Genomic DNA, 24861 nt, shown 5'->3' on the forward strand with positions numbered 1-24861 from the left:
ACTTAAGATAACCTCAAAAAACACGGACTTTTTTAATAGTATAATTTTTCTTCAGTGGTACAACATGTATGCTTAATAAACCCAAACATCTTTAGACTCCCTCTTGGTTTTACAAGAATACAAAAGTAGGTAATCAGTTTATGGATTATAACCAAATTATACATTCAATGTTAAAGCCTTTTTTCCTTTACAGTTAACCCAAGGCTGAAGATCGAGGCAAAGCCGACTGTGTTTGTGTTTCAAGGACATGATAAATGTCAAACTCAAACTTTTTCTGAGGCATGTTTTTGTTTCCTCAGGGTCTGAAAAAAGTGTTTTATCAAGTTAGCTTTCTCTAATTGCATATGCAAAATGAAATTTTTTTTTTAAAATTTCCAGACTCTCATCTTAATCAACCTTTTCTGGAGTCTGAAGAATACTGTAGTTGTACACTGTCCAAAAAAAACACATCTTTTTTAGTCATAAATTAACAGCTAAAACTTTTCTTAATGAATTGAAGCTGAATTTCCAATTTTATATAAGGCAACAAGAATACCAATCACACAGTCGCTCAGTCATGTCCGACTGTTTGGGACCCTTTATTTCCAAAGTTTTTTATTTCCTAATTTTTGCCCATTTATTATTCCTATTTTCACTTCATGTAAATTCAGTTCAGTTCAGTCGCTCAGTCATGTCCAACTCTCTTTGTGACCCCATGAATTGCAGCACGTCAGGCCTCCCTGTCCATCACCAACTCCCGGAGTTTACTCAAACTCATGTCCATCGAGTCAGTGACACCATGCAGCCATCTCATCCTCTGTTGTTCCCTTCTCGTCCTGCCCCCAATCCCTCCCAGCATCAGGGTCTTCTCCAATGAGTCAACTCTTCGCATGAGGTGGCCAAAGTATTGGAGTTTCAGCTTCAGCATCAGTCCCTCCAATGAACACCCAGGACTGATCTCCTTTAGGATGGATTGGTTGGATCTCCTTGTAGTCCAAAGGACTCTCAAGAGTCTTCTCCAACACCACAGTTCAAAAGCATCAATTCTTAGGCGCTCAGCTTTCTTTGTAGCCAACTCTCACATCCATACTCACATCCATACATGAGTCCGACCTCTGAGGACCAAAACTGAAATTACTCTGTGTGGAGGAGCAGGTGAGGGTAATTTGACGGTCCGAAAACCTCGCAAATGGAGGAGGGGACACCCAGGCGCAGTTTAGGGGAGAAAAAGGTACCTCACGCTCCCCACAGTGACCTCAGCTCAGCAGTCACGGTTTATGAACTTGCTGGAAACTCATGGACCTGGGTAAAGGCGGGAGAGGAGCGGGGTGGTGGAGGGGTGGGGGGTCGGGGGGGCGGGCGGGCAGGGCCTGAGCAGGCGCCACTGAGAAGGGTGGGGCGTAGGGCACTCGCCAACTTCCTGCCGAGAGGGGCGGGGCCGAGCGGGTGCAAGTTCTTCCGTTTGGTTCCCAACATAGCTTGTCTGGGTTTAGAAGTACTTGAGGGTCTTCCGTGTCTTGTGTTGCACCACTGATTCCTCCCTGGTTTAGGTAACTGTCACAGAACAGTTTTAAAGTAAAAACTTAAAATTTTGTGGGATCATTACGCTGTAAAGTAAGGTTTATTCTTAACAGGAGTCCTGCTGATGAGGCTGAAGGGATTCCGAGGTCTGGGAACTGAAACCTAGGGTGATGGCGGGGCTGGGGGTTAACATAGGGTGGTGGCTGGACCCAGAAACCCAGATATTCCTGCAATTAGAATTAATTTAAGCAGTTTAAGTAAACAACTGGATTTGTGTAGGGACGACAAGCTAGAATGTGAAACAGAACTCTTACAACCGGCTACTTCTACTTCCTACTAACACCTGTAAGGAGAAAAGTATCTTGACATCCCAGTTCTTCAAGGATCAAGCTCGTTAGACACTACAGTGCCCCGGCGACAGCGCACCCTAAAGCGAATTCAGGATGGAGAGAAACAGGCACCAGTCTGTGCTTTGGAGATACTACCTTGGTACATCAGTAAGCGCCTCATGGACCCATCCACCTCCTCAGCAAGTCCAGATAAGTTTGAAAGTCCCACTCTGTGTTTGAACTAAGTCCGTTAATACACTGCCAAGTAAAATTCAGGGTCATCAACCAGTAACTGGGAGATCTGAAAACTAGGAGAAAAAGTGAAAGCGTCAGTCATGTCCGACTCTTTGTGACCCCACCAGGCTCCTCCGAGGGCTACAGCCCATGGGGGTCACAAAGAGTCCGACACGACTGAGTGACCTTCACTTTTTCTCCTAGTGCCTAGTGGGCTACAGTAGGCTCACTGCCATAGCTACGAGAAGCGTGCACACAGCAACTACAGAGTAGCCCCCATTTGCTGCCACTAGAGAGAGTCCATGCAAGGCAAAAGATCCAGCACAGCAGAAAAACAAACACCGAGTGATCTGGACTGACCAAGAAACATCAGGACTCCAACCTCCAAGCAAACCTGAGCCAGCTTTATGGAGGTATGGAATTTATACTGGGGGTACTTAACTGGATACTAAGGAAATTCTGCTTTAAAAATGGCCAACACGGGAGCTCTTTTTGACATTCCAAAACTGGCTAGAGAAAGCCAGTTTTGTAAAACATCTTTTCAGAATTCTGACCCTAAAGGATTAAGTCCTTCTAAGAGGAACGTGCATTTCTCTCCTTGTACCTTTGTGATATCAATGTTCTACCCGATCTTTTTAGGCATTTTGTTCTGTTTTGAGAACTTGGTCTGGAAGGTACACACAGTTATATTTGGCAGCCAGTCAAACAGACTGGGCTAGCTCTCAGGGGAATTTGTCATTAGGGGTCCCAGCCGTTAATAGTCCCTGCCATTATTTTAACCTTCCTTTTGTCTACTTGTACAAGGGCTTTCACTTAGAGTATTTTGAAGGCTGCATTCTTTGCACCCTCTTGTGGTGACGTGTCTTGTGTCTTACCACCTTGAGGGGCTGTTGAGCTATTACTACTCAATAGCCAGATGGTGGATCCTTTAAATAAGAGAAACTTCTAAACTGCGACATTTTTAGAGCTCATTAGCAACAGCTTTCGGCTTCCCAGGAGGCACTGGTAGTAAAGAATCTGCCTGCCAGTGCAGGAGACAAAAGGGCAGAGGAGCCTGGGAGGCTACAGTCCTTAGGGTCGCAAAGAGTCAGACAGGACTGAAGTGACCTAGCGCACTCATACAAAACACACAGAGAAACAGCTTTCTTGTAGTTTTACTTGTATCTCTGAAAAGATCAAATTAAAAGGTGAATACAAAGACATATAATGATTAACTGTAAGAACCCCCATAATTTAAAACAACCAACGAAACAAACGAACAAAAAATTCAGTCTGGGAGAATTTATTTATGGTTTCAGCTTCCTCTCAATGGATCTCACAGGTGCTTATACAACATTCAATGAGAGACTTCGCTGTAGGTCCAGTGGTTAGGAATCTACTTCCCAGGGAACACGGTTAGCTCCCTGGTCCAGGAAGACATCATATATTGCAGGGCAGCTAAGTCCAAGCATCACAACTACTGAGCCCACATGACCTAGATCCATGCCTCTGCAACAAGAAAAGTCACCACAATGAGGCCCAAGCACCACTAGAGTAACCCTGAGCCCAACAAATAAGACCCAGCACAACCAAAAATAAAGAAATGAATCATCCCCACATTAAACAGAACATAAGTTAAAAAAAGAATTTACAGGCTGGTAGAAAATTACACTGATACAGTACCAGTAATTGCTTGGAGCAATAGCTAGGCCACATTTGGGTCAATTAATCCAGTTGGAGATTGACAAAGGGTCTTTCTTAAGTGATTTTTTTTTTTTTTTGACATGCCATGCAGCTTGCAGAATGTTAGTTCCCTGACCAGAGCTTGAACTCAGGCCCTCTGGGCAGTGAAAGGACAGAAATCAAACCATTGGTTCACCAGGGAGTTCCCTGGGTGATTTATTTATAACACAGAAAAATTTGGTCATTCAAAAAAAAAAATTTGGTCATTCAGATGAGTAATGCATTACTTGCACTCACACTGTATTTGGCAAAACTGGTCTCATGGCCTTGCCTTGCTGTTCAGTGGCTGAGAAATTAATACACATGGCTGTTTGTGAAGTTATCATAAGAGTGAAGGAACTCATTACATTGGAGTGATCTTTACTGAAAATTTATATGTGGAAATAAAAAAAAATTGAAGATTGTAAGAAAAAACTGTTTCATGTCTTTCAAAACAAATGTAAAAAGTTTACATAATGAAAATTTAAAATAATTTCCCAACTACAAGCCTTTCTCTCTCACTTTCAGGTAGGGTGGTACAAATGACATTTCAAAAATGGGTATTTTTCATTTCCCAGCCTTGATGCTAGAATTAGAATATATAACATTAAAATTTAAAGACTCACCTTTGTTATTTGGGGTTTCCCAGCTGGCTCAGCAGTAAAGAGTCTGCCTGTCAATGCAGGAGATGCAGGTTTGATCCCTGGGTCAAGAAGATCCTCTGGAGGAGGAAATGGCAACCCACTCCAGCATTCTTGCCTGGAAAATTCCACAGAGACTGGCGGGCAACAGTCTATGGGTCGCAGAGTTGGACACTTCATGACTAAACAACTATATGCTTATTTTCTCTTCATGTCAATCAAGGAATACAGAAAGGACATGAAGACACCTATTCATACAGGGCACACTCACTGATGCATGGCAAGGTTCAGGCCATGTTAAAAAGAAGAGACAGGCCCAAGGTGGAGCCGCTGCCTCCAGGAGGGCAAACCAACACTTCATTGCAGTGTCTGCCTGCTTAAAAACGTGACCAGGAGTCACTGACTGGAATTTCCAGGACACTAGTGCAATAATCTGCAGGGCAAGATGCTGGCTACACCCTCCACCTGCCCACACCCCTGCACAGGAGACCAGACCGGAAGCAATGTGTTTGTGAATAATTTTCTTGTCCTATCCAGTTTCTACCTACAGAAACCTTCCATGTTGTACAGTTCCTTTGAGCACCCCTGAATGAACTAGATAGGATGCTGCCTGATTCATGAATCATTCAACTTCAATTAGATCTTTAAAATCTCTAAGTTCAAGTTTTTGCACCTTTTTGGGGGGGGGCAGGGGGGACCCTGCCTGGCGTCTTGCGGAATCTTACTTCCCTGACCACGAATCAAACCTGTGCCCTCTGCAGTGAAGGGGGGAGTTTGAACCACTGGACTGCTGGGGAAGTCCACAATTTTTCTATTTAAATATATTTTGAGTCTGAAAATGCACTGCTATGGTATTTTAATTACAGCTGTCTGAATGTTCTGAAGCAGTGTGGAAAGAGTAATGCAAGTGCAAATTATGAATATGTAATTCCCAAATTGCATGTTCTTTGGTTCCATTGTGGAAAGCAATTCTCATAGTTTGTTTCAGCCCCAAGAGCCTAACATTGCATTGTTACCATCTGTTACAAAATACTGAGGTTGGATGAAACCCTGTTGTGGGAAGAACATGATTCATTCAGGGTTGTGGAGATTACATTTTATGAATCAAAAGAGGAGATCCATGATACATTCTGAATAAAACAGTAGCAAATGGTAATGGCAGCAGTTAAATGTCAATCATACACATATACATACTATTTGATTTCTTTTGATTAAATTCCAGTCAGATAACTACTCTCTCGATGGTATAGCACCCAGATGGTATAGCACCCAGTCCTACAACACACTGTGGTCTGTGTATGGAAGGGCACCCTGAACATAACAAGCATAAATTATGGCACAGTTTTACATTATTCTCTGCCCTTACCTGATGCCAATTCACACACCAGTGAATTGAATAATTCAGTGTCCCTGTTTTCTCAGGAAAGATGGATAGGAATGAACCACACTTAATCGGGTTAGCCTCTTCATCTTACTAATTCCTCTGCAGAGACCATCATGAAAGGCCTGTAAGAAAGCTATAGAAAGTTTTCAAACTACTGTGGAAAAGTCATAGTAATATGGCCTTCTCAAGAAAACTCCACGAATTAAATACTTTATACACTGAAGATACTGGGCTATCCTCCTACAGGTCCTTCAGTTTCAACACATTTAATATACCCCTCATGCCGTAAGTTTTAACATATTTAATACAATTATTCTGCAATAGTATTGGAGGTTAATGTTGGAGAACTAAAGATTTATTTATTCCTAATATGAATTGTCTGATGTGTGGTCTGCTATAAGAACTGGTCTATAAACTTAGCAAATTCATTACATCTATAAGGATTCTCCCCAATATGAATTTCTTGGTGAATCTTGAAGACATACTGGTTTTCTTAGAAGTGTTTTCACATTCAGTATATATGTTCAGTTTCTGATCTGCATAAATCACCTCCTTATGCCCAAGCTGTGAATATCTGATGAAAAAAACTATACAAAATTCATTACCTGTACAAGCTTGCTCTCCAATATAAATCCTTTCATGTTTCACAGATTTGAACTTTGGGTTAAAGTTTTAGCGTGGACATATATCTGTGTAGTTTCTCTGAAAGACATGCAATTTGAGGTCTAGTGCACTTGGAGCCTGGAGAAAGCCCTTGCACACACATTTCCATGACTCCTCTTCAATATGGACTCCTGTTGTCAAATGCATCCAACTCAAGGTGAAACTTTTTCCACCCCCACTGCATTTGTAAAGTACTGTTCCAGTATGTTCCTTACCTTACGTTTGTAAGGTGTCTCTGCATTATGAATTCTCTCATGATGTGAATGGAGACCTGTTACTGAAGACCCGGCCACACATTACATTTATATGGTTCCCTCCATAAGAGTTACCTTATGGTCACTTAAGATTGACTGCACTCTTAAATGTATGGCTTCTCTCCAAAATGAATTTTCTCTTGCTTTGTAAGAAATGAATGCCTTCCAAAACACCTGCCACATTCATGCTGTGGGTAAGATCTCAATTCAGAAATTAATTACCTGATGGTTACTTAAGTCTGGACATAGAATCAAAGCTTTGCCACATACAACACATTTGTGTGGTTTTCCTCCAGTGCGACTTTTCTGAGGGTCAAACAGATGATATGCTTTACTGCATTCATTACATTTGTAAGTTTTCACTGTAGTATGATTCTCAGAAGATCTGAAAAGTGATTCCTGTGACTGAAGGCTTTGCACATTAATTACATGTCTATGGTTTCTCTCCTTTATGAACTGCCTAATGGTCAGTTAAGGCTGAACATGCACTAAAGATTTTGCCACTGATTACATTTGTGAGATTTTTCTCCAGTTATGAATTCTCCAATGAATTCCAAGGTGTGCAATTTGAGTAAGGCACCGACCACACATATCATATTTACATGATTTCTCTTTTGTATGAACTCTCTGATTGACTATGAGGACTAAACTCTGACTAGCCACACTCAGGGTATTTGTAAGGTTACTCTCCATTATGAATTATTTGATGAACTGAAAAGTCAGTCCTGTACCTGAAGGCTGTGCCACACAAATTACATTTATATGGTTTCTCTCCTGTATGTATTGCTTGATGGTAAATAAAGGTTGAACGTGCACTATAAGCTTTGCCACACTCATCACATTTGTATGGTTTCTCTCCAGTATGAGTTCTGTGATGAACTGCAAAGGAAGCCCTGTACCTAAAGGCTTTGCCACATAAATTACATTTATATGGATTCTCTCCTTTGTGAACTGCTTGATGTTTAGTCAAGTCTGGCTGTGCACTAAAAATTTTGCCACACTCATCACATTTATACGGTTTCTCTAAAGTATGAATTCTCTGATGAGTTATAAGGCCTGAACTCTGACTGAAGGCTTTGCCACACTCATTACATTTGTAAGGTTTCTCTCCAGTATGAATTCTCCGATGATTCCTAAGGTATGAATTTCGACTAAAGCACTGGCCACATACATCACACTGATATGGTTTCTCTCCAGTATGAATTCTCCAATGGAGTGTAAAATAAGACCTGTAACTGAAGGCTTTGCCACATAAATTACATTTATATGGTTTCTCTCCTGTATGAAGTGCTTGATGTTTACTTAAGTCTGAATGGGCACTAAAAGCTTTTCCACACTCATCACATTTATATGGTTTCTCTCCAGTATGAATTCTTCGATGAATCCCAAGGTGTGCATTTCGAGTAAAGCACCGGCCACATATATCACATTTATACGGTTTCTCTCCAGTATGAATTCTCCTATGAACTGTAAGTCTTGCGTTTTGACTAAAGGCTTTTCCACATATGTCACATTTATATGGTTTCTCTCCTGTATGAACTGCTTGATGTCTAGTTAAGTCTGAATGTGCACTAAAAGCTTTGCCACACTCATTACACATGTAAGGTTTGTGTCCAGTATGAATTCCCCAGTGAACTGTAAAATAAGACATGTGACTGAAGGCTTTGCCACATAAACTACATTTATATGGTTTCTCTCCTGTATGAACTGCCTGATGGTCAGTAAAGATTGAATGTGCACTAAAAGCTTTGCTATATTCATAATATTTATATGGTTTCTCTTCAGTATGAATTCTCTGATGAACTATAAGTCTTGCATTTTGACTCAAGGCCTTTCCACATACATCACATTTATATGGTTTCTCTCCTCTATGGATCCTTTGATGTCCAGTGAGTTCCAAGTCCTGAACAAAGGTCATGGCACACTCAGTACATTTGTACGGTTTTCCCCTCTGTGCTTCCTGATCTTGTGCCAGTACTGAAGGGTGCATAACAGCACTCTCACATATATTAGAAATGCTGGTGCAGAAACTAGGAGTTCTCTGAAGTCGTAATTCTGAGGTGGTACTGTTGATACTCCTCACAGCTTGAATACATTCAAATGTTTTCCCTTCAGGTTGAAGTATCTGCAGTTCATCTTGAAAGTTTGATCCATGCCTATTTTCAACAGGCTTATCTCCCACTGCAATTCTACTGGGCCGATCACTTTCATTAGTGAGATTTTTGTTCTGGGTTATAGTTATAGACATTCCTTTGTAATTTCTTTCATCATCTCTCCCCTGACATTCAAATTCATGCAAATTCTCCTGGACCTCTCTGAGGAAAAAATCTGTGATTTCATGGCTTTCAGGTCTTCCCAACATCACTGTGTGAAATACTTCTCCTTTATCACTGCTTGCTTTTGTCGGTAATTTCTGGCTTTTATGTGTATAAGACATACCTACAAGATATAAAGAACCATAGGTATCCTATTAATTATAATTCATAAATAAATTCTTTCATGTTGAACACATGATCTTACACCAAAAGTAATACCCATCCTAAATGGAATTATGAATCTTCCCAGTGATGATTTTCAAAATAAAAGAAACACTAAATGAACAGTGTTTAATAAAGAAAGAGTAATCGGGCTTCCCTGGTAGCTCAGTGGTAAAGAATCTGCCTGCCAATGCAGGAAACATGGGTTCAATCCCTGATCTGGGAAGATCCCACATGCTGTGGAGCAACTAAGCCCATGAGCCACAACTATTAAGCCTATGCTTGGGAGCCTGGGAGCCACAACTATTGAGCCCATATGCTACAACTACACAAGCCATCACAACCTAGAGCCTGTGTTCCAAAATAAGAGAAGACAAGGCAATGAGAGGCTCACACACCACAACTATAGAGTACCACCTGCTCTACACAAATAGAGAAAAGCTCATGCAGCAACAAAGACCCAGCACAGCCAAATAAATAAATAAAATTTAGAAAAATAAAAAAAGAAGAGTGATCACCTGTAATTCAAATTAATTTTACAGTAGGCTAGTTTCAAACACACAATGACAAAAACATTCATATAGTTCAAATCTATGTCAGCTCTCAAAGAAAAGGGTATTATCACACCATGACCCCAAAGCACACTCTACTTGGCTCTAATAGGTAGTAAACATACTACTGTCTCATAATTGAGGAGAAAAAAAATACATTATACACAATATACACATACTTCTACATAATTACATGCTAAAGAACAGACAGGGCTTCGCAGGTGGCTCAGTGGTAAAGAATCCGCCTGCCACTTCAGGAGATGCAAAAGACTATAGAGTTCAATCCCTGGATCTGGATGATCCTCTGGAGACAGAAATGACAACCCACTCCAGTGTTCTTGCCTGGGAAATTCCATGGACAGAGAAGCCTGGCAGGCTACAGTCCATGGGGTCACAAAGAGTCAGACACCTCTGAAAGACTTGAGTATGCATGCAAAGAATAGACAATATATTATAATGATAAATAATCCAAAAGAAACTAAATAATGAATAATGTAAAAACTAAAGAGCAATTTCTTAAAGAGATGGGAATACCCAACTTACCTGTCTCCTGAGAAACCTGTATGCAGGACAAGAAGCAACAGTTAGAACTGGACATGGAACAACTGACTGGTTCAAAATTGGGAAAGAAGTATGTCAAGGCTGTATATTGTCACCCTGCTTATTTAACTTATATGCAGAGTACATCATGCAAAATGCCAGGCTGGATGAAGCACAAACTGGAATCAAGATTGCCAGAAGAAGTATCAACAATCTCAGATATGCACATGAATCCACTTCAATGGCAGAGAGCAAAGAGGAATTAAACAGCCTCTTGATGGAGTGAAAGAGGACAGTAAAAAGAAGCTGGCTTAAAACTCAACATTCATAACACTAAGACCATGGCATCTGGTCCTATCACTTGATGGCAAATAGATGGGGAAAAATGTGGAAACAGTGCCAGATTTTATTTTCTTGGGCTCCAAAATCACCATGGATGGTGACCGCAGCCATGAAATTAAAAGATGCTTACTCCTTGGAAGAAAAGCTATGACATACCCAGAGAGCATATTAAAAAGCCGAGACATCACTTTTGCCAACAAATGTCCACAGAGTCAAAGCTATGGTTTTTCCAGTCATCATGTATGGATGTGAGAGTTGAACCATAAAAAAGGCTGAGTGCCAAAGAATTGATGCTTTGGAACTGTGGTGATGGAGAAGACTCTTGAGAGTCCCTTGGACTGCAAGGAGATCAAACCAGTTAATCCTAAAGGAAGTCACCCTGAATATTCATTGGAAGGGCTGATGCTGAAGCTGAAGCTCCAAAATCAGACTCCTTGATGCAAAGAGCTGACTCACTGGAAAAGACCCTGATGCTGGGGAAGGTCAAGGGCAGAAGGAAAAAGGGGCAACAGAGGATGAGATGGTTGGATGGCATCACTGACTCAATGGACGTGAGTTTGAGCAAACTCAGGGAAATAGTGAAGGACAGGGAAGCCTGGCATGCTGTAGTTGATGGGGTTGCAAAGTATCAAACATGACTTAGTGACGGAACAAAAAAAAGAACAAAAGGGCAGTTTACAACTGCACAAGAAACACAGCATTAGGAAATAAAGGATTCATTTAAAACAATTTTCTTTTTTTTGGTCATACGACATCCCTTGTGGGATTTTAATTCCATGACCAGGGAGTGAACCTAGGCCCAAGAAGTTAAAAGTGCTGAATTCTAGCCACTGGACCACAAGGGAATTCCTTCGTATGATTTAAAACCAAAACAAAACACACTTTTATAAATATCTGTTATAAATCTATCAGTATATTGACATATAGGCCATTTTATGACATTAACAAGTAATTCATACCAGTTACACTGGATAATACACACAGAAAGACCATCATCTGTAAATTTTAAAAATTAGTAAATTAAATATTCTCTACTTACACAATAGCCATTCAATACAGCAATTCCCTATCTATACAGTAACCTTATCTAGTTCACTGGCCCCAACATACATGTACAGGAACACGCTTTGGGGTTCTCTGTTGGCTCGGGGGTAAAGAATCACCTGCCAATGCAGGGCACATAGGTTCAAGTGCTAGTCTGGGGAGATTACACATGCCTCAGAGCAGCTAAACCTATGCTCTAGAGCCTGGCACCTGTAACTACTGAAGCCTGGGCGCCTAGAGCCCATGCACTGCAACAAGAGAAGGTAGTGCAGTGAGAAGCCTGTGCACTGTAACCAGAGAGTACGCCCTGCTTGCCAGAAGTAGAGAGAAGCCCAAATCACAACAAAGACCCAGCGCAGCCAAAAATGAATAAGAAATAAATTATTTTTAAAATGTATTCTTATCACAAGAAAGGAATATGCTTTGAAAACTTATTACCCAGAGTCAGAGACAACACTGTCAGGAATAAAATGCAAATTAAGAACATACATGATATAATGTAGTAGACAAAGGGACATGTCACAATAAGCATAACAAAAGGTTAATACATTTTTTAACCCGAAAGTAATCTTTGAGGGAAATTCCCTGCTCTAATGGCTAGGCTATGGTGCTCTAAAGGCTAGGACTCCATGCTTCCACTGTAGGGGGCGCAAATTCCATCCATGAATGGGGAACTAAGATTCCAGCTGCCTGTCGCATGCTGCAGCCAAAAAAAAAAAAAAAAAAAAAAAAAACACCAAAATTCCTGATCTTTCCTGTAAAAGAGGCAATATTCTATGCAACCTAACAGCACTAATATTCCATTTATTCAAATAAAGGCAGTAGACTCATAGGAGTTATGTTTTCTCCAGAGTCTAAAGAATATCATGGCCATCCTGTATCAAAAAAGCCACTTTCCTTTCTATAGTCATGGTTTCATGGCTAAAATACAGACCAAATTCTGCTCAAATTGACTGTGATAACAGGGACAGATGGGCTGATAAAAATCTTGGATTGTCGCTCAAACTGAGTGGGGGTAGGAGTCGGGGAAGCTGGGCTCCCCCTCCCCCCAGAGAGACAGGGGCAGTTAGAAGGGGACCAGCTCATGGAGAGGGAGACAGAGGGGTTGAGAGGGGTGAAAGGCCACAACAGGACAGAGAATGGAGAGAGAAAGGGCAGTGGGGGACACTATTGGAGCTGTGGGCCGGCTCAATCAACAGCCGACTTAAAAAGTGAAGATTTGATCAACTAAAATATAACTTGACATTGTAACATGGACAATCATCCTCACTAAACGCATAATTCTGTTTCCACTTGTAGTTTCTCTTCAGACAATTTTAAGTTAGCCTTATGTACTTCACAGTAGGAGAGAGGAGGATCCAGCCTCTCATCCAGCAGGGCAGATTCTTATCCTTTCTCAAGGGGCAAGAGTCACAAACATTCAGTAACTTCTAAGGGTTCAGTCCACTGAATTTAAGGTCTCAACTCTCACATAACCTAGTGAATACATCCCATTTATTAGCTAATGAGTAAAGATGAACCTTCCCATCTCAGAATAAAAACTTCATCAATCTTAATCTCTTTTCTTCTTAAAGAGTGGCATTTTGTCTCACAAATCCTGCTCACAGCACCAATTAATGTTTTGCCAAAAGTTTTCACTTTCGTCTCAGGTTCAAAGGATTTGTTAACAAAATAAGCCATGTGTTCTATACAAATGAAAAAAGTGAAAGTGAAGGTGTTCACTCATGTCTGACTCTTAGCGACCACACGAACTGTAGCCCACCAGGTGCAACCGGCCATAGGATTTTCAAGGCAAGAATACTGCAGTGGGTTGCCATTTCCTTCTACAGGGGATCTTACCAGCCCAGGAATCGAATATGGGTCTCCTGCATTGCACACAGACTCTTTACCATCTGAGAAACTAGGGAATCCCTATACAAATAAATAATACATAACACAAACAGAGAATTATCTAGCTGACTCTCAATATATTACCATTAAAAGAAAAGAGAAATAGAAACAAAAGAGGATACATCATCAAATTGGCTTCCGACCAACATCCATACTCAAACAGCGCTGGGAAGTCCCAGGACACAGCACATCTGGAGTCTCAATTGGGAAAAGGTCCCAAGCAGCATGTCCACTCCATGGGTGAGACTTCAAAGATTGCAGTTCGGGGTTCCTGCTTATAATCCCAGGACACAAACTGACATCATCATCAATCTGTGAGCAAACAGCAGCTCTGGTTTCATCTTAATGCTGTTTGTTTCGTCTTATAAAACTTGGATGCTGCTAAGCCTGGGGCTTGGTTGGCCAGAGCCCCTCCATGGGCTGAACAAACTTAAGATTTGTCCCCTAACTTATTTATGGTGCCACAGGCCTTGCACTCAGAGCAGGCAGTCAGGGCATTCACAGTCAGGGTGCGTCCAGGCAGGTTAGAAGGAAGGTCAGAGGAATGCACTGCTTTGTCTTGAAGCCTAAATATTTATTTAATTTCCTTAACATCCTGGTGGCTCTATGCCTGCAAATACAGGAGGCATGGGTCGATCCTTCACAAGTTTGAAATCAGCTTTATAAATGCTCAAGCTGTGGAAAAACTCCTTGTGTATCACACAGTGGGCAGGTCACCTGAAGAAAGGACAAGTTTGAACTCCTGATGCCAATCACAAAGCCTTACATGTGAGAGTCAACAAGGCTTTGAACTCAGTCAAGAAAAACAGGGGCTCCCAAGAGACACAGAGGGAACATACGTAAGTATCCCAAAGTATATCACCACTTCGGAAGAAAGTGATCCTTACCCAGAGACAGCAGGTTCCTGAGGGTCTCCACCATCACGTCCTTGTACAAGGTCCTCTGGGCAGGGTCCAGGCATTCCCACTCCTCAGGAGTGAAATCTATGAACACATCCTTGAAGGTCAACTGTGCCTGAAATGAAAACACATTTCACCAACGGGCCCTGAGGAGGATTCTTATTTTCACAGAGAAGGAGAAGAAGTGAGACAGGTAAGGTCAATTCAGCTGAAGTAATATTCTGATAGATCCATGCAAATCTATATGGAGCAAACTGGTGGTCTCTAATTTAATTTCCTGTTTTTTCATAAGATGATGATATCCTCCAATCAACATGAATTTGTCATATGTGTGGACAAGACATGAAAAACAAACAAATTGCAATCAACAGTGGGTTGTTGATGCAGAAGTGTTACGTTCGACACCCTGAGTGACATTCACTATCTAGATGAGCTACAGCAAGACTGGTGTCTTCAGAGATGACAAAGTCCACAGTGGCTTTAAAAGAACACAGATTGTGATGAGGATGTCATCATCACACTGACAAGAGGTGTCTCAACACTTCATACACACTAAGCGTTACTCTAAAGACTTTACCCATATGAACTTGTCATCAACATAACAGCACGTTAGAGAAAGATCTGTGTCCACCTTACTGGGGAGAAAACTCTGTCACTCTAAGAAATCACTCAGATCAAACAGTTAAGAAATGAGGCAACAGCACCTGAGCTCAGGTGGTTGGGAGAGACAACTGAACCGAAGGAATCAGAGTTAAGTAACACAACATAAAAGACCATCCACAGAGAGTTCCCAGAGAATACAGGAAACAAGTTCAAGGAAGCTGAAATGCAATGGAACAGCAAAACGGTCACTATACAGAATCACCCCCTCTCCCCGCTAATCCACACAATGTCAATAATTTTACTACTATTTACATCATTCATATGATGAGGTAGGAAACACTTAAGGTCATGGAATACACTTAAGATACAAGTGCAACTGCTACAAAGCATAAAGCATATTTATGAGATGATGTTTTATAATAAAACCAGAGTTGCATATCCATGCACTCATGCATGCACATGGAAACGCACAATTGATTGAAACAAGAAGAGTTGTCTTTATTTTTTTCTTTCATTCAATCAAAATTTAGTGAGCATCAACTCTGTGTCCCAAACTGGGAATACAGCAGTGAAGGTGATGGAGCTTACAATCTAGCAGCCAGTCAGCCAATTACATTCATAATTTTAACATTACTATTGTTATATGTGCTCTGAACCAGGCCTGGTGCTAAGAGAAGACTTATCAGAAAGTCTTGACCTACATCAAGAAATCAGACGAGGTCTCCGTGAGGAAGAAACACTTAGTACTGAAATGGTGGGAAATGGAAGAGTGTTGCAAGCAGAGAGAAGAGCCTGAGTGCCAGCTCTGAGGCAGGAAGATATTTACTGAACAGAAAACCAGCCAGTGTGACTGGGACACAGGGAACAAAGAGGGTTGATGCCAGCTACAGGCTGCTTTCTACAAGGTCTATGGATTTAGGACGTTATTCCAAAAGCTACTGGAAGTCACTGAAGAATCTGTAGGAGGAAAGTTAGAGGTTTAGATTTGTTTTTTAGAGCTCACTCTGTTGTGTGTGAAGGTTGTTGTTGTTCAGTTGCTCAGTCGTGTCAGACTATTTACGACCCCATGGTAGCCTGCCAGGGTGGCCATTTCCTACTCCAAAGAGTTGCCTTTTGACACATTCTGGGATGATACTCCCATTTTCTTTTACTCGTGTATTTCAGCATCTTTGGGACATTAAAAATCAATCAGTTGTATGTTAGTAAGTTTGTCAGCATTCTATGTCTTTTTTAAAGCGTGTTTGTTTTGGTTATGCTGGGCCTTCATTGCTGTGAGTAGGCTTTCTCTAGTTGAAGCTGCAGTACCCAGCTTCTCCTTGCAGTGGCTTCTCTTGTTTGGGAGCACAGGCTCTATAGAGTGTGTGGGCTCAGGAGTTAAGGCTCCTGGGCTCTAGAGCACAGGCTCAGTAGTTGTGGTACATGGGCTTAGTTGCTCTGAGGCGTCTTCCCAGATCTAGGATCGAACCTGTGCACCTTACATTAGCAGCCACATTCTTATACACTGTAACACCAGGGAAGTCCTCAACATTATCTTATTGTAGTTCAAAAAAATAAAAAGGATACCAGTTCAAAAAAATAAAAAGTAATACAAGCAGAAAATAATATACAGAAGATTTATTCTAATGTGTATAAAATACCTGTGTTTAAAAATAATATGAAAGCTTCCCTGGTGGCTCAGTGGTAAAGAACCCACTGGCCAATGCAAGAGACATGGGTTGTTGCCTGGTCTGGTAAGATCCCACATGCTGAGGGGCAACTAAGTCCCTGAGTCTCAATTCCTGAGCCAGAGCTCTCGAGCCCAGCAGGTGAAACTACTGAAGCAGTGCACTCTAGAGCCTGTGCTGAAAAATGAGAGAAGCTAATGCAAGGAGAAGCCCCCACTACAACAAGAGTGGCCACCACTCAACAGAACAAGGGAAAAGCCATTGAAGCAACGAAGACCCAGTACAACAAATAAATACGTATTTTTTAAAAATGTGACTTTATCCTTAATTTGAGGTATGTAGTTATGTATGTGTATGAAGTACACAATCACAAATTTATTATTATACTCCATTAATGAAATATTTAATTAAGATTAGGAAAGTTGGGGAATTCCCTGACAGTCCAGTGGTTAAGGTCCCACAATTCCACTGTTTTTTTTTTTTTCTTTTTTTCCATTTATTTTTATTAGTTGGAGGCTAATTACTTTACATCATTGCAGTGGTTTTTGTCATACATTGAAATGAATTAGCCATGGATTTACATGTATTCCCCATCCCAGTCCCCCCTCCCACCTCCCTCTCCACCCGATCCCTCTGGGTCTTCCCAGTGCACCAGGCCCGAGCACTTGTCTCATGCATCCAACCTGGGCTGGTGATCTGTTTCACCCTAGATAATATACATGTTTTGATGCTGTCCTCTTGAAACATCCAGGTTGCTTCCATGTCCTGGCTATTATAAACAGTGCTGCGATGAACATTGGGGTGCACGTGTCTCTTTCAGATCTGGTTTCCTCGGTGTGTATGCCCAGGAGTGGGATTGCTGGGTCATATGGCAGTTCTATTTCCAGCTTTTTAAGAAATCTCCACACTGTTTTCCATAGTGGCTGTACTAATTTGCATTCCCACCAACAGTGTAAGAGGGTTCCCCTTTTCTCCACACCCTCTCCAGCATTTATTGCTTGTAGACTTTTGGATAGCAGCCATCCTGACTGGCGTGTAATGGTACCTCATTGTGGTTTTGATTTGCATTTCTCTGATAATGAGTGATGTTGAGCATCGTTTCATGTGTTTTTTAGCCATCTGTATGTCTTCCTTGGAGAAATGTCTGTTTAGTTCTTTGGCCCATTTTTTGATTGGGTCATTTATTTTTCTGGAGTTGAGCTGGAGGAGTTGCTTGTGTATTTTTGAGATTAATCCTTTGTCTGTCGCTTCGTTTGCTATTATTTTCTCCCAATCTGAGGGCTGTCTTTTCACCTTGCTTATAGTTTCCTTTGTTGTGCAAAAGCTTTTAAGTTTCATTAGGTCCCATTTGTTTATTTTTGCTTTTGTTTCTAAAATTCTGGGATGTGGGTCATAGAGGATCCTGCTGTGATTTATGTCGGAGAGTGTTTTGCCTATGTTCTCCTCTAGGAGTTTTACAGTTTCTGGTCTTACATTTAGATCTTTAATCCATTTTGAGTTTATTTTTGTGTATGGTGTTAGAAAGTGTTCTAGTTTCATTCTTTTACAGGTGGTTGACCAGTTTTCCCAGCACCACTTGTTAAAGAGGTTGTCTTTTTTCCACTGTATATCCTTGCCTCCTTTGTCAAAGATAAGGTGACCATAGGTTCGTGGATTTATCTCTGGGCTTTATTCTGTTCCATCGCATTTAGTTTTATTTATTATTATTTTTTAAAAATTTAGTTATTTTAATTGGAGGCTAATTACTTTACAATATTGTGGTGGTTTTTGCCATACATTCACATGAATCAGCCATGGGTGTACATGTGTTCCCCATCCTGAAACCCCTCCCACTTCCCACCTCCCTCCCCATCCCATCCCTCTGGGTCATTCCAGTGCACCAGCCCTGAGCACCCTGTCTCATGCATCAAACCTGGACTGGTGATCTGTTTCACATATGATAATATACATGTTTCAATGCTATTCTCTCAAATCATCCCACCCTCACCTTCTCCCACAGAGTCCAAAAGACTGTTCTATACATCTGTGTCTCTTTTGCTGTCTTGCATATAGGGTTATCGTTACCATCTTTCTAAATTTCATATATATGTGTTAGTATACTGTATTGGTGTTTTTCTTTCTGGCTTACTTCACTCTGTATAATAGGCTCCAGTTTCATCCATCTCATTAGAACTGATTCAAATGTATTCTTTTTAATGGCTGAGTAATATTCCATTGTGTATATGTACTACAGCTTTCTTATCCATTCGTCTGCTGATGGACATCTAGGTTGCTTCCATGTCCTGGGTATTATAAACAGTGCTGTGATGAACATTGGGGTGTCTATTTAAATTCTGGTTTCCTCAGTGTGTATGCCCAGCAGTGAGATTGCTGGGTCATATGGCAGTTCTATTTCCAGTTTTTTAAGGAATCTCCACACTGTTCTCCATACTGGCTGTATAGTTTGCATTCCCACCAACAGTGTAAGAGGGTTCCCTTTTCTCCACACCCTCTCCAGCATTTATGTACTATGAAAAGTCAGATCTGATTCTCCCTCTTTTCCAGATTTTAACAAGTATTGTGCACACTAATACCTGACTTCCACATGCAGCTTCTTTACCCTGGTTGACAGAGCAGACAGCACATCCAGATGGGCCCTAAGCAATCCCTGCTGCCCAACAGTGCTGAGACCCTGTCTCCAACCGTGAGTGAGAAGCCCTGCTCAGGACCATGCCCCGGGGAGCCTCCTCACAAGGGGCAGGTCACCAGGTCATGGGGAGATGGGATCTAAGTGGAGATGACAGACCCTGAGGGAAGGCCCCAGGTGAGTGTGCATGTACAGGAGTCAGACAGGACACTCCAGAGTCAGACACGATTAATGAGTCCAGAGAAGGACATTTCAGGAAGGACAGGCTGAGAACCCACTGAGAATATGACCTTACCCAAGAAAGAGCCATTCCTGACACGTTTTCTTTCACCATCCTCCTCTTCTGGGCTTCTTCCTCAGGTGACACGAGTCTTCACAGTTCTATCACGAAAGTGGAAAACATGCTGTTTAATGCTTAGAGTCAACACACCCCCTTCCTGAGCCCCAACCACACACACAGGGAAGCCCTCACCATGAGGAACAGACAGTCCTCTGTGCCCACTGTCTCAGGAGGGACTCAGGACAGGCAACTCCCACACAGAGACCAACATGGGACTTTCCCACACTTTCCCTCGGATCACTCTCCCCTCCTGGTGAGGCCTCATATACACAGCAGCAGGGGCACCTCCGCTGATCCCACGATGCCCTTGAGGTCACACAGCAGGCCTTGGTCCAGCCCCACTCAGAGCAGAGCGCCCTCCCCTCCCCCAGGGCCCAATCTCAGTCTCAGAAGTGAAGGCTAAGAGCCCTGGTGCTCAATGCAGGATCCAGATTGGAATCATCTGCGGCTCTGTGCACATTCCTGGGGCGAGGCCCCACACGAGATCCTGAGGAGCGTGTCTGATGGGGGAGAACCGACTAATGAAAGGGTTATGTATATACATACCATACACCCTGTGACCATGTGACACATGTGTACACTGTGAAATATTTATCACAATCCACTAACCAACACATCCATCACCTCCAAATTCCCATGTTCTGTGTGTGGTGACAACACTGATGATGTACTCTCCTGACAAATTCCCAGCATGCAGTAACAGAATAGGATTAACTACGGTCAGCATGCTGCACATACCTCCCCAGGACGCACTCATTTTACAACTCAAAGTCTGTACCTTTTGACCAACATCTCCCACAACAACGCTTGTTTCACACACACACACACACACACACACACAGACACACACACAGACACACACCCATTCACTGGGTTCATCAAAAGGTCCACTCTTGCTCTCACAATCCTCCTGGAGACCTTGTCGAAGCTTCCCTTCACCTTCTCCCATTTTTCTACCTCTTCTCCATGCATGTTTGAAAAAGAGCAGAGACCACTAGGCATGCGTATTGCAACAGAAATCCACCCAAGCTGTAAATCCAAGGACACTGGGCACTGAATATGGAGAAAAAGAACCTGGTCCTCTGGGAAAACCTGTCAGCAACTGTGGACGTTATATAGTTGAGAGAGGCACGTTCAATAAAGAAGTCACAAGACGAGACAGGCCTCAAAGTCACTGGCTCCTGTTCTCCCTGCTCACAGCTAAATGCAAGATAACCACAGGAAATTCAGCATCTGCTGCTCTGGGCAGCTGAACTGCTGGAAGGCAAAGCTGCTGTCCAAGATGGCAACTGGTCCCTGAATGGACAGAGCTTAGTAGACTTGGGGGCTGCAGTGAGCAGTGACATCGCAGACTAAAACATGGGGACACCTCAAGACACTAGATCTATCGGGTTTTTTAGGACTCTCACATCTTTTTGCTTTGAGTAATTAAGTCTCCACATGGGGTAAGGATCAATTAGAGTTGAAATGTCTAGAACAGATATGGGAACCATCATCACCCACCCTGTAACCTCCGTCTCCCCTGAGAATTCTTCAGCAAAACACACATTCATAGCCTGTGACATGTTGTAAGAGAGATGTTGCACACATCCTGGAAGGAAGAGGAACACAGGGGCATCCTTCAATGAAGGGAAAAGAGGAAACATTCCAAATAATCAAAAGAGAAGGGCATCTCTGATGAAGGTGATTAATATAGAGGCAGTAAACCTGGTTAACATGACAGAGAATATCAGAAGGAGGTGGGGAGACCTCTCTGGCCTAGACCTGAAGGAACAGAAAGAGCAAGGGCAACAGTGATATAATGACCAAAGGCAGACGTAGCAACTAAGATCCTGAGACAGAGAAGGTTTTGGTGTCTATGAACAAGGACTAAGTGAATGTGAGCAGGACAGACTGACCATGAGAACGGGGTCGGCTCCCAGGATGAGGCTGGAGACACTGGCAGCGACCTGAGGAGTCAGGATGCTGCTCTGAGGACACGGGGAAGCCAGCGGAGGTGGGAGGCATTGCTTCACATTGACCTTTATTCACAGAAGACGGCTCATGATTCTCTCTGACTCTGAGCCTATGCTCCTGCCTCCATCCTACTATTGTCATTTTTCATTTTGCAAAACTGGGATCCATTTCAAATTCTAATACTAACTGGGCAGTCACTCCAAGAACAGCCACACACCCAATTTGGTCAATCATTTCAGGGATCACTGTTGCTCAGCTTCTGGACCTGAGGGAAGCATCATCAGATCAACTCAGCTCACTAGTTGAGATCACATAAAAGAGAGGCAGATGGAGTATCAGACTAACTGCTTAAATTACGTCGTGACTCTTAACCTCTACTCCACACCATAAAAAGGGATGGGGATGACTCACCTCTGAGAGAATCAGGTCACTGCCGCAGCCCCCACCTCTATAGCCTTGCATATGTTATGTTTTAATACAGATAATTACAAAATGCACAAGCCTTACAGACGTAAGTTTTGCAATTATCATTTTCATCTGTATAATTTAAAAAAGAATGTTTTAAACTTAGTAGATTTTAAAGCCAAAAATCAATGTATCACGACTTAATAATACATTGTATAATAGACTTCTACAATCGACTCAGCACTCTTCTGGATCTAGTCCCCTCCCCCACCTGCACACTACTTGTTTCCACTTCATTTGGTTTATGTTTCCCTACTTCTTTCTTGTCTCCCTTCCTCTTCCCCTCTGCTCTCCTGCTGTGCCTGTCCTCCACATCTTCTTCCCTGATTCCCATCCGGCCTCTCTCTGCCATGTGTTCCCCGTTAAGATGCTTTCTATCCAACCTCCCTGGTGATCCTCAATCTCCCATATTTCTGCCTTTCTTCCTCCATCTCTGCCCGCCCTTCCTCCCAACTCTCTGGCACCCCCATGTGGCTACGCTTCCTCTCAGTTTCCTTTCTCAGCTCCTCCAATCACTAGGAGTCCCCTTTCTCTCCCAGCAGGATATTGCTCTGTAAGTCAAGGTCCCAACACTTGTATCCCCTTTGCGGGCTCTCGGTGTGAACTGCGTCTCCACTGTCGCCCTCTTTGGGACCCCTGATTTACAGCCCCTCTCCCTTGAAGGCTATAGAAGGGGGCGGCAGAGGATGAGATGGTGAGATACCATCCCTGGACTCAACGGACACAAATCTGACCAAACTCGGAAACAGAGGGGTCGTAAAGACTCGGATTGAACACCACCACCTCCCTACCTTGCTCACCTTTAACTCTCAGGAAATTCTGCTTTTCTCTAAACTTTTCCCCTAACCGCTACCTTCAAGGCTGGTTCCTTCTCATGCTGTTGTCTCTTCACAAGCTCCTCACCAATCCTCTTCATTGCCATCGCTTCTCCCTCATGCTTTTCTCAATTAAATATTTCTCTAGGAGTCGCTGCTTTTACTGCTTCTGACCACCCCCCAGCCTCCTATTTGCAGAGATGGCGACTGAATAAGAGGCCCCCCCCCGTAAGAGCCAAACTGCAACGGAGGGAATTTGGGACGTAAGAACCTCGGGTGTCACGTGGCTGTCGCAGGTCACCTCCCCCGACACGGGTCAGGGCTACGTCCTTAGGAAGGCAAGGCCTGTGGGGCAGAAACGCCGGCCTGAGGAGACGCGAGGACAGAAGGGCTGGCAGGGAGGGGGTCTCTGAAGCGGGGAGGGCTCTCCAGAATCCCAGGACCCGGGAGACAAGGCGGCCTCTCCGGGAGCGGGGTGGTCGGCGCGGCCAGGTGCCAAGAGGACGAGGCTGGGGCCGGGGAGCTAATAAACCCACCTCGCCGAAGAGAATTGTATGTGGTGTAGGAAGGGCAGAGGGATCAGTGAGGTCAGTACATGGTTTGAAGCAGGAAAGAGGAGCGAAACGCAGCGTCTCTGTGGACGAAAAGCTGGAAGCGGCTTCAGAGCGACTTTAAAACAAAATGGAGGCGCCCCTTTGCCGCTCATCAAGACGTCTGAACTTGCTGGGGATGGTGGGAAGGGCGCAGGGATTTAGAGTCACTAGCGAAGCTGAGGCTCGGGATACTGAGGAAAGGAGACTGCAGGCCGCAGGTATGATTAGAAAGAGAGAAACTCACGCTGAGCTGAGAGACCGTCACTTGCCGCGCTTCACTTCCGGGTTTGCGGGACGCTGCGCGCACGCGCAGTGAAAGAGCGGAGCGGCCTGGAGGCGGGGACTCAGAGAACCTGGTCATCGGGGGCGGGGGCGTTGAGCGAACACGCAGGGGGACAGCGGGAGCCAGAGGATAGGCTTCCGGGCGCAGTGGGCGGGGCGGCGGGGAGAAATAATTCATTACTGTAATCACCTCTGAAGCTGACTGCAGTCAGAATATTAAAACAGGCCTGCTCCTTGCAAGGAAAGTTATGATAAAAACCAGACACTGTGTTAGAAACAAAAGGCATTACTTTGCCAACAAAGGTCCCTATACTCAAAGCTATGGTTCTTGGCAGTAGTCAGGTAGGGATGTGAGTTGGTCCATAAAGAAGGCTCAGCATAGAACTGATGCTTTTGGATTGTGGTGCTGGAGAAGAGTCTTGAGGGTCCCCTGGACTGCACAGAGATCAAACCAGTCAATCCTAAAGGAAATCAGTCCTGAATGTTCACTGGAAGGAGTGAGGCTGAAGCTGAAGCTCCGTACTTTGGCCACCTGATGGGAAAACCTGACTCAGAGAAGTCCCTGATGCTGGAAAAGACTGAAGGAAGGAGGAGAAGGGGACAACAGAGGACGAGATGGTTGGATGGCATCACCGACTGGATGGACAAGTTTCAGCACACTCCAAGAGATGCAGAAGGATGGGAAGCCTGGTTGCTTTAGTCCATGGGGTCGCCAAGAGCCCAACAAGGCTGAGGTACTTAACAATAACTGCTCCTCGCCCCACCCGTCCCATGATCATCTCAGGCTTGAGTCTAGCACTGGCAATCAACCTTAATGCACAAAATGTAAAATTATCCCTCAAATGTCTTCAGATTCTCCAATCTCTTAGGATCTTTTGCCACTATTACACAGCACTACCCACAGCACATGTCAGCAATCCAAAATTCAGCCCTCTCCCCGCTGGCTTTCATTGGACTGGAAAACATCCAACAAAAACCCACTTAATTCAAAGAAAAATTTCTACACTAGTATCAGACCATAGGGGCTCCCCAGGTGGCTCAGTGGGAATTTGCCTGCCAATAATAGAT

The 24861-nt window shown here is 43.2% G+C and overlaps 1 protein-coding gene and 2 long non-coding RNA genes across 3 annotated transcripts; 1 reads left to right on the forward strand and 2 right to left on the reverse strand.

The window, feature by feature from the left end:
• Positions 1-1364: 1364 nt before the first annotated feature.
• Positions 1365-8223, forward strand: LOC139033638 (uncharacterized). The gene is made up of 2 exons (XR_011486165.1): positions 1365-2476; positions 8072-8223. It is a non-coding gene; the product is annotated as an uncharacterized lncRNA (long non-coding RNA).
• LOC110125405 (uncharacterized) lies at positions 3330-5860 on the reverse strand. Its single transcript, XR_002310044.2, has 2 exons — positions 4391-5860; positions 3330-3551 (listed from the first exon to the last, which is right to left on the reverse strand). It is a non-coding gene; the product is annotated as an uncharacterized lncRNA (long non-coding RNA).
• On the reverse strand, positions 6076-23838 carry LOC110121866 (zinc finger protein 665-like). Its single transcript, XM_070463060.1, has 4 exons — positions 23756-23838; positions 19638-19723; positions 14438-14564; positions 6076-9145 (listed from the first exon to the last, which is right to left on the reverse strand). Exons 2-4 carry the CDS (start codon positions 19674-19676, stop codon positions 7389-7391), a joined length of 1923 nt encoding a protein of 640 aa, XP_070319161.1. The 5' UTR covers positions 19677-19723; positions 23756-23838; the 3' UTR covers positions 6076-7388.
• Between the last annotated feature and the right edge of the window lie 1023 nt (positions 23839-24861).

This window comes from Odocoileus virginianus, unplaced genomic scaffold (assembly GCF_023699985.2).
Source record: "Odocoileus virginianus isolate 20LAN1187 ecotype Illinois unplaced genomic scaffold, Ovbor_1.2 Unplaced_Scaffold_24, whole genome shotgun sequence".
In the NCBI taxonomy this organism is placed as follows: domain Eukaryota; kingdom Metazoa; phylum Chordata; class Mammalia; order Artiodactyla; family Cervidae; genus Odocoileus; species Odocoileus virginianus.

Bases quoted from the DNA above. Each gene is read 5' to 3' on its own strand.
- LOC110121866 (XM_070463060.1), bottom strand. From the start codon at position 19,676: ATGGTGAAAGAAAACGTGTCAGGAATGGCTCTTTCTTGG. The intron at 14,565-19,637 runs GTAAGGTCATAT...TTTTCATTTCAG, and splicing joins CAGGAATGGCTCTTTCTTGG to GCACAGTTGACCTTCAAGGA. The intron at 9,146-14,437 runs GTAAGGATCACT...TATATCTTGTAG, and splicing joins CAGGAACCTGCTGTCTCTGG to GTATGTCTTATACACATAAA.